Here is a 10,071-nt window from a genome sequence, read left to right on the forward strand (position 1 = left end):
GGCTTTGTAAGTGGATGACTAGGATGGTCGAAAGATGATGCCCCTTTTGGATGCTTCTAGCGTGTATGCTTTAGGTGTTTGCAGATTCGAAGGGGCAAGTGTCATTGGGGGATGTCGTGAGAGGTTGAGCATGGATGTGGTGTCACTGACAACTTGCAGCTTGTATACATTACATATGGCCGCTTTGTGTTCCTTTCCCTGTTTTGTGAGAGGACCTTATTGGTTCAGAGGTATTGAGGTTTGTGTATCTGTTTAGTGTGCGTTGTAGTGCATCTTTTTGAGGTTCTGCAGGATTCATCTCTCTCCGTCGACCAAGGTTCGGTCCGAGTTGATACGGAGTTTATGATATGACTTGATTAGTACCTTGATAGCAAGCCACGTGGTGATGAGCAGGGACAGCGAACCGGGAACTTAGCATCCTCTTCCTAGTGTATATCACATCAAGTCATTCGTATACTTGTCGTCATCGTTGAAGAGTTTGCAGCTAGATGAGGGAGGGTTACTTGTTTATTGTCCAGTTCAAGATGGAACTTGAAATGGCCAAGGTCGATCTCGCCAAGGTTCTAGTCATGCTTGGCGGCCTAGGGCTGAACTGGGGGTTAGCTATCTAAGAGCAAGCGAGCCAGTATGAGGTGACTAGACATGGTCACTACATTCTAGTAGGTATAGATACAAACTATGTATTGAAGAGAACTTTAGTTGTCACGTGTTTCTCATTCTATGGGAATCCTTGTATCAACGAAATCCTTTCTAGTGGCCATCATGCCGGTTCGATGCTGGCCATTATCCCACACCAACGTTCTGCTCGATGCTACACATTCACTTCACATTACTTCGCTCTCTAAGCTTAGTTACCTCGCTCGAAGAGGTATATACTTCTGAGCCTAATAGCATGACTGTGTTGAACTTGTCTCCTCAAACTCAACAACACAACAGTGATAGCCCGTTGGTAGCCAACCATGAATATGTTGGTTTTTAAAGATGGCCACTTACTCAATTATCCCACTCATCAAACGAGGTTCTCGTTTTAATTTATGGCTTCTTCCTTATCTGGTCAGAATGTAGTCCCTGAGATCCCAGGCTGAGATCGTCATGTTGCTATAAGCTATTATGACGAGTCCCCGTTGATCTTTCAAATTTACAGATAACAAACCCCTTCTCAACGGTTTCATCTTACAGTTCTCTCCATTTCGTCCATCTGTACACTTTCTAATCATTCTAATAACTGGTGGTGTGAGTATCTTCTAGACTCTGGATGATCTTTCTCAAGCAACATCGTTGGAATCGTCAAAGGTTCAGCGACGCTCCAGAACATATCTTGCAAAAGGCTGAACGATACTCTGGTGAACATATGCTGCTTCATAAGATGGATAGTTGGGGCTTTACAATATATATAGGGTATATGCCGAGCTTATGGTAACTTCAATTGCCGATGTGAACTAAGTCCATGTTCGCCCAAGACACAACTCTTACAAAAGTGCAACCCCATTTCCACTTGAGTACTTTATTTCTGTATATTTCGGCCTCAAGTGAGCTATACATCACAATGATGTCGTTGAGCTTCCAGTGTTGCATGTCAGTCCGCTGGTTTGATATGTCACATCACAGAGTTACTTGCCGAGTCTATCACAATCTTAAGGACAATCAAAACTCAATATTGGTACATGGCGAACTACTGGACGTCTTTGTATCAAGATCCTGAGTCCCACCATGTGGTTGAGGTGATAGACGAAGCTCATCGACCCCACTTCCAGATAGGTCATGGCCAAGTATAGAGTTCACGACAACACAGAATAATAGTCATGACCTTGTCGAAACTCGGAATTTTCCAGCAGAATCGTTCACATTCCTTGGTCACATATTTCTCAAGCGCTCTCGATAGCTTCTCAACCTCCCACGAACCCAGCCACGGGAAGACCAGTCGAAACTCATCTCATTCACATCTAAAGACATACCCGACGATCTGGTCTAAACTTTACCGAACTGCCGGTATCCGCTTTGTTTGATTGAAGTACTAGTTCACAAAAGTTTGACTTGTGACAACGTGTCAATCCGATCTGCCGAGTGAGGCTCCTTGTCAAATTATACAGAGTTTACTAGGGATATGGAACTTGCATGTGTCTGGTGCAGTTACGACAGAACTATTACAAGTCGTCGACGTACGAGTAATGCGAAGCAGGTAATGTCACAGAGTCGAAAGAGAATTGGTAATTTGGACTTAATAAGATTTCCAATAAAATTTTATGTTGAAGTCGTGACACATCGCGGACTTAAAGTCATCCTGATGCAGGGTAGGTTGATTGACTCGGGATGTGCCGCAACTGACCTTGGAGGGGATCAGAAGAGACGACGGAGTAATTTTACCAACTCAACGGTCAAAAGCATAATTAACTCTTGCAATTAAAGATTGCCCCTCTAATTATGAAAATAATTGGGTTAATTCAATAGCTTCTACGCTATCGATTCGACTACTCGGGCATAACCGCGACGGCGGCTGCAAGGTCTCAGACAAGCAAATCACAGCAAGCAAAAGCTCTAGGCCTTCGGTTACACGCACTTCACGCTAAATACTACATACGGTATGTAAACAGTGCATGAGCCCCTTTTGTAAGCGCCGTGAGCTTTACATGATGGCTGCATATCTGCATGCGGTTGCACATTGTGATGTTGTGCTTCTTGCGTCTCATGGTGATTTATTGGTGCTGCGCCGTTGGCAACCGCGTAAAGGGCGGCTGGAAGCTTATGATATTGGTTGTTAGACGCGATCTGCAAGAAATACTGTACAATTGAAAAATTGTACTGTACGAAGAAGGAGGTCTGCAAGTAAGCGCGAGGATGAGGAGATGCATATGCGGCAATAAATGAATGGTTCGTGATGTGGGTTGAGAGACGAAAACATTATGGTTGAAGCCAGTGTTGGTTGCGCTCAGGCGCCAATATGCATACTAGATACATGGTAAGAGCATGGTATTTGTCAAAAATATGCAGAGAACCAAGAGAACGGACGGTAGCCTGTAGCTCAAAACTGCATGTTTAGCCAACAGCTTATACCACTGAAACAACACAGAACCAACACACATGCCCGTATCGGCGCCAGTGAAGAATGACGGATGGGTTTCGGTATCTCCCCGTGTAGAATAAGGGAGATCAAAACATGTCTATGTCTCTGGTAAACCCAGCTAGGGCTCAAGACATGGAGCGGGTAAATAACCTAGTTCGTTTTTGGGTTATGTTGTCTTGTTCGTGATCGCGTCTTGCAAGCTGTCTCCTATCATCAAAGCCCCTGCATAGAATGAGACGAACACGACCACGTATCGCATTAGGGTTCAAGTTAACCTACACTGACACAAACCCGAAAGTTTCTTTGTGTGTGTTTGTGTGTGTGTGCGTACGGTTGCATGTACCTGCGTTTGGACAGGCTGCAGGCAGTACCCTCGCTTGTCCCATCGACTTATTTGGTGGCTACGGTGCCGTAGTGTTTCGTTTCTCAATGGCTCAAGACAAGGTTCCAGTCCACGGTGCGTCAAAGCTCATTCCAAAACTTGCGCCATGTCTCTCAAGCTGCAGCTCGACCAGAATGAAGAAACAAGGGGGAAAGCCACTGAGCTATTCATAACAAAAACAAATACTTGCATCCGCTGAAGATGCAGATACTAATTTAGTAGCAAATAAACAAAAAATCCATCACCTCGGTTCGTCTGAGAAATAGGCAGCGCGTCACCTTTTCAAGGCACGTGTCGCGTTGAGCCAGGGTCTTCTTAGTGCTGGGCCTAGCATCGAACTTAGCCCCCAAAGTGGACAGGGTAAGGTAGGGCAGGACGATGGATCGAAATGGGAAATGGACAAGGAGTTCTGCGGTGATGAAACATCTCGAGACGTGGGGAAAATACGAATCGAGTTGGACACCGACAAGGGGCCTCGGGCGTTGTTGACCACGATGGGCATAAAGCTGCCGAACTGATAGCCCAAACAAGGAGAACGGATGTGCTACAACACTGATACTCATGTTTATGCTTTTTCAAGCAAGACGGGATGGTCCGTTCCCCAAGATTCAGGTATAGGTGGCCGAGGCCCTGTGCTGTGCTGTTGGGATGAATTGAGCAGCAGCTGTCGGTGCTAGGGCAGGGCTAACGGTCACTCCGGTAGAACGACTGCCTGCGAGATACGGGCTCTGGGCAAGCTGAGGCAGGCGTCAAAGAATAACAAGACCGTGCTATAAGCAAAGCCACGATAAACAACAACAACCGCCCTGTTGGATGAGTCCGGGCATGACGACAAAAGCAAGCAGACATGCTTTGCATGGACGAAGCCCACTGCGGGCGATCCGTGACAGGGTTTGAATTTGACATTGATGTTGACACTGACAGGAAAGAGATTCCCAACGCGCCAGGTATTTCCCTGTCGCTCACCGGGATTCTTAATTGCGACTGGCAGTCTGGCACTCCTTCTTGGCTATTTGACGATTGTGTTCCTCGGGACCCGGTTCATTCCTCAAAGCGCTGAATATATCAACCTGTGGCTGTTGTCATCTCCGGTGTCTCGCTTCCTATAATATTTCGTTTATGGAGTAAAGAAGTGACGCTCAGACCTTTCTGCGTGCGTGCGTGTCTGTATGCTATCGTGACAATTCACGAATCCTCCATCAACGTGTCGTGATCTCTTTGATCTTGTCAGCCAGATATAGCAACAATCAAACCAAGAAAGAGGCACAGCTTCAACGAGACTGGCCCTTGGAAAGAATGGATGGATGCCGATCAGGCCGTTACGAAAAGCGGCAAGGATCCATTGTCCCATCACATCCGATGCTTCAATCCCCTGAAAGGCCTCGTATGATTGGCGGCATCAGACGCCAAAACGCCGCCTTGAGACTGTATCCCCCTGTCATCTACCCCTTGGAGGCTGCCTCATGTCGGTCGCGGCGCCCGCAGCCTCCTCTGATTGGAGATGATGAGTCTTCGAGGACCCCTTGTCACTTGCATGTAAGCTCCAGGGGGGCGTCTTTGTGGATGAGCTGTCCAGTCCTACCCACCAGAAGGAGGTCCTTCTCAGGTCCTTACTGGATTGTCACGCGCTATCTCGTCAGAGACTACTGCGCGACCAAGTTAGTATCTTCAGGTGTTATTTCGAGCCACAATTGGCCACCACCAGAAGGTGGGAGGTTTTGCCTTCTGTCGAAGCTTTCCTTTTTGGTATTTCAAATGAGCTGCTCCGTTTAGTTATTCGTATTAAAAATAATCTTGCTTTTGTGTGCATACGTACCCTAACATCGTCCCCTGCGAACAAACGTTTGATGGGGTCAACTTCGTCATCAATATATCTTTTTGTGAGTCAGTGCCCGAAACCAAATACATGGATTAACTCAACCGAGCGTGCGAGCATCAAGAAGAAATCCATGTTCCCCAGGCATAAATGAGGTGATCGATCTCGTACTGTGTTCAGGCACTGTCGATACAGGCCATGGCCCCCTTGCCTGGCTTGTTAGTGAGCAACTGGGCTCTCAGTAGCGCGTTGGCCGCTAAGTGAACGTGCCTTAGCCCTGTAGCTTTCATTCCATCCATCCAACAGCATCGTTTAGACTGCTACCGGGCGCCTCTACCGTCGTGTCGACTCTGGAGATGGAGGGAGAGAAATGATGGAATAGGGAATATCCAAAATTGGCCCAAGGGGCTGGCACGTATTCTCACTGGCTAAGATGGCCTCTAATCTGCGTGTGATGCACTGTATGCTTTCTGTCCATTCACAGTCTTTGAAACGAACGTCGCTCATGGCGGTGGGAAGGCACACCTACGGAGTACAGTAGGTCCCTAAAGATCTACTGTATCGTGGCAGGCTTCATCGGGTCATCGCACAGTGAGCATACAGTATCGCCTCCGTTCCTTCCTTTCCCCAGCACGCCCAAGCACACCCGCCCGCCAAGCAAAGGGCTTCTGTAGTCTCCACATTTCTCACTCTTGCTCGTTCTCCATTTGACACTCGCTCATCCTCTCCATTCTCCACTCCTTCCTTCCTTCCTCTCCTCTAGTATCCGTGTTAGACTTAAACTCCACCACTTACTTCCTTTTTTCCTCCTTCCTTCCTCTCCCCTTCGCCTACTATTTTGCGCCCTTCCTTCATTTCCATCTCTCTCCTCTTTCCCTCCTCCCTCTTTCCCGCGTCGTTTCGGCTGCATCGCAATTCCTCAAAGAAAGCTTTACGCTTCCGCGTTTGCGAGACAAGTCAACTCCATTCTCACTCAATTTACCGCACGCATTCGCTCTCGTCCATCCGTCCGTTTGCCCGCTTTGCACACCACAAAGAGAAAAGAAAAACCACAACGACACCACGGAAATTTGTAGGAACAAGACCAAACTTTGAGGCTCTGGAAGGCGCATCCATCTACTGGTGATTGATACCTGAAAACTCCCATTTTAATCTCTGTATTATTCTTTTGTCGATTCTTTGCCTTATCGCCTATTCCGCCTTTGGTATTCGGATACATCATCATCACCACCACAGCTTAATCTCGACACACCGTCATCGAAATCAGACTGCGAACAGAATTTCCACTCAGAATAATCGAAAACATCAAAAAGTTTTATCAAAATCCCACACGACGAGGCTTCGATAGAAGGCAACACCTGGACCATTCACATCTGGATAGGCATCGTTTGGAGGACGTTGTCTGCTGAACTGTCTTGGAAAGACAACAACCAGCTGGTGCTCGCGTTTCAGGTCGTGTGTTAATCACCCGACTCGCCGCTTGAGTGTGAATAAACTTGAAATCGACCACATTCCCTGGCCCTTTTGTCACCTGATCACGGTCTGAGCAAGTACTCAACCTCTGTTGAAGCTTGCTTCCCTCGATCCTTTTCAACAACTCTTCGCTGAGGGATCTACCGCTCGACATTTCGATATCTTTTCACTGATCACGTATTCGCATCGCCCTTTCATTCATCAATTTTCACTTGTTTACTCTATCGACTACTCTGGATTTAATCTTTGACAAGCTTTCGACTCGTCATTTGACACTGTCGACTTTCTTCTGTTCGATACGCCCGGCTTCTTGGATTTGCCTCTTTTGGCTTCTCGCGACGCTTCCTCGGCATACGTTCTGCATCGACAATTCATCGGAATCCAATATTTTGTCGATTTTATCGATATACCCACATCGCTTAATTTGTTCGGCTTGATTTATACAAACGCTACCTTCTAATCCGACCGGCTACTTTCTTGAACGCAAGAATTAGTCGAACCACGTTCTCTGTCTATTTTTCTTATCTCTCAAATCTTTAGATCTACGAATCCCGCTTTGAGCCAAGGACGCAGGCGGTCTCGCTCAAAATGTCTTCCAACGGTTTCGCTAACGGCCTCTCCATGCCCACTGGTGGCCTTGCTGCCCGCCGCGGCGGCCAAAACCCCAAACCTCTCTCGGTTGAACTCATCAACCAGACAAAGGACAAGGACCCTGGTGCTCCCACCCCTCGCACCAGCCGTTCCCATCTCCTTGCTGGTCTCAGAACGGCCCCCAAGTCCGCTACTGCTGCGTCCTTCGGCCCTCAATCACCCACGACTGCCGGTCCCACGCAGCAGTATGCCCGGAACTCCATGGCTGGAAATGCCTATGGCATGGGCCAGGACAACACCTACAACGCCCCCAAGACGGCCTACCCCCAATACGCTGCTCAGAACAACTACAACTCAATGGTAGGCCAACATTACACCGTTGAACAGGTTTTGGCGCCCCCTGAGCTCCCCATGGATGAGCAGAATCAGGAGGATCCCGGCCTGTATGCCCAGCTTCTTGCTACCAACATGTACCTGGCTCAGCAGCAGCAGCGCCTTCAGCAGCAGCTTAGGAATGTCCAGGCAGCTGCTCAGCAATTTCAACAGCTGAACCTGAACAACTCTCAATTCACACAACAGCAGATTGCTCTGTATGAGCAGCAGCAGCAGCTCCAGAACATGCAGCAACAGCTTAATGTTCAGGCTGCTCTTACCCAGCAGGCTCAACAGCAACAAGCTCAGCAGCAGGCTCAACAGCAGCAGCAGATTTACTACAACCCCATGACTGGCCAGTATTTCGTTGGAGACCCTCAGCCTTCTGTTCAGGTCACCTCGCCTTACAACGAGCAGCCTTCGACCCCTGGCTTTGGCGGCTTCCACCACCAGCAGAACACACCCTCAGTGCAGGTTTCTCCTCCTGTTGAGTCTCAGCCTTTCTCGTTCCGCAGCAACTCGCCTCCCAAGCGTTACGAGTCCCCCACTGAGGTTGCCCCTCTTCCTCCTCCCTCTGCTAATGCTTTCCGTCGTGGACATAAGAAGGCCTCATCTCTGGCTCCCGTCAACAGTGCTCTGGCTGCTTCTTTGTCTTCTGACGCTCCTAAGTCTGCCGGACCCAAAACTTCTACTTTCCCTATCACCCCCCTGACTGGTGGATACGGACCTGGTCAGGCCCGTGCTGGAGAACATCCTATCCGTCAGCCCCGTGGACCTCCTTCTCTGGACGAGCTTAAGGCTAAGCCCACCGCTAAGCACGAGGGAAGCAAAAACTTCTCTGCTCGCACTCGTCGTTCTGCTGTGCACAACCTTGTTCGTGCCGGCCTTGAGCGTCGCAAGGGAACTGGTAGTTCTTGCGGCAGCATGAGCCCCGTTTCCGAGACTGCCGAGGAGTCTTCGACACCTATTACCGATAACGAGTCCGATTCCGGCCGCAGTGGATCCGGTAGCCTGGCTGGTGATATGGAGTGCCCTAGCTCGCGCACTTCTGCTAGTGGAAGCTGGGGAGCTATTGGCTCTGATCGTCCCAGCTCACGACAGAAGGCTCGCAAGAGTGTGGACAGCGTGGAGAGTGTTGCCTCAAACACGGAGAGTGAGAACAGCTCTTTTGCCAATGTGTTTAAGAACGGCGCTCTGCGAGCCGCCAAGGCACAAGACTCGGCTGATAGCCAGCGCAAGGCACCTAGACTGGTGCTCACCAAGAGCACTCCCGCTGCTTAAAAGGTGACGCTTCGGCTTGAGCCCTTATCACTGTCACGATTTAACGCGCCCGGACTTTTTCTTTCTGTTCACACGACTGCTTGGACTGGCGGACTGCATTTTGATGGTTGTCGTTTAGTCTTTTTCTGATCACGTTGGGAGTCCTGTTACCATCTGCATGGGGTGGATGAAACACGGTTTCCTTATCTATTTCCGCGAATTTTACCATTACAGAAGTTTTATAATTCACTTCACAGTCTCTCCTTCAGACTTTTCTTCTTCTTCATCACGACATTGGGGGGGGATTGCCCGGGGATAATCTTGTCTCAGCCTAGATGAACGAATGGGTTATTTGGGGGGTTTGATGAGGAATCTTTATACCAATGAGGATGAGAAACCATCACCGGGGAACAAAGTCTGGACTGGTGGCCTCTGTGAGGCAATCAGCCAGCCCCTGATGTGATTTACGGCCGGCGTTCCCACGGGGACATTGTTTCGGCAAATTTGACATTTGCTTTCTTGCATTCGTTAAGGTACCACATGCTGTCTTTTCCCTGCTGGTCATGGCCCAGGTCCTAGGAGACTGGGTTCTTTTGACGTCGAGGGGTACATATGCAGTCAGGAGACCTGGTATGCTATCATGGACCGATATATCAACTGGCAAGGGATAGGCATATTCATAGATTAGTTTTACAATGGCACAATCACAATTTGAAAGCCACTTGATATTTGTTTTCATATATCGACATGTCTTTGTGATACAAAACGCCAACCATTCGTGTAACAGGCACATGGTGATTATATCCATCATATGACACATCTTCAGAGATGAGTCCAAGGAATCCTGGTCTAAACTCCTCACATTTAACCTAAGCATTTGTCAAACTCTTCATAAGTTTAGGATACTTTATGATGAGCAGTCGTGATTTCATCTCTTCTTTCTCTCGCTTATTCTCGATTGGTTCAAGTTCCCCAATCCCACATCGCCCTTCAACAATCACATCTGGACGGCTTCCGTAGCTCAGTTGGTTAGAGCGTCGTACTAATACCTCAATCCGAGTGTTCGGTAATGCGAAGGTCTCAGGTTCAAGCCCTGGCGGGAGCAATCCCAACAGC

The 10,071-nt window shown here is 48.5% G+C and overlaps 1 protein-coding gene and 1 non-coding gene across 2 annotated transcripts; both read left to right on the forward strand.

The window, feature by feature from the left end:
- Nucleotides 1-7,320: 7,320 nt before the first annotated feature.
- On the forward strand, nucleotides 7,321-8,976 carry BKA55DRAFT_508729 (uncharacterized protein; the record flags this gene model as incomplete). Its single annotated transcript, XM_046187460.1, has 1 exon — nucleotides 7,321-8,976. The coding sequence occupies one exon, from the start codon at nucleotides 7,321-7,323 to the stop codon at nucleotides 8,974-8,976; it is 1,656 nt and encodes a 551-aa protein (XP_046050959.1).
- Nucleotides 8,977-9,965: 989 nt separating this feature from the next.
- BKA55DRAFT_t140 lies at nucleotides 9,966-10,060 on the forward strand. The gene has a single exon. It is a non-coding gene; the product is annotated as a tRNA-Ile (tRNA).
- The last annotated feature ends 11 nt before the right edge of the window (nucleotides 10,061-10,071 follow it).

Source organism: Fusarium redolens (assembly GCF_020744475.1).
Source record: "Fusarium redolens strain MPI-CAGE-AT-0023 chromosome Unknown BKA55scaffold_6, whole genome shotgun sequence".
NCBI classification, from domain to species: domain Eukaryota; kingdom Fungi; phylum Ascomycota; class Sordariomycetes; order Hypocreales; family Nectriaceae; genus Fusarium; species Fusarium redolens.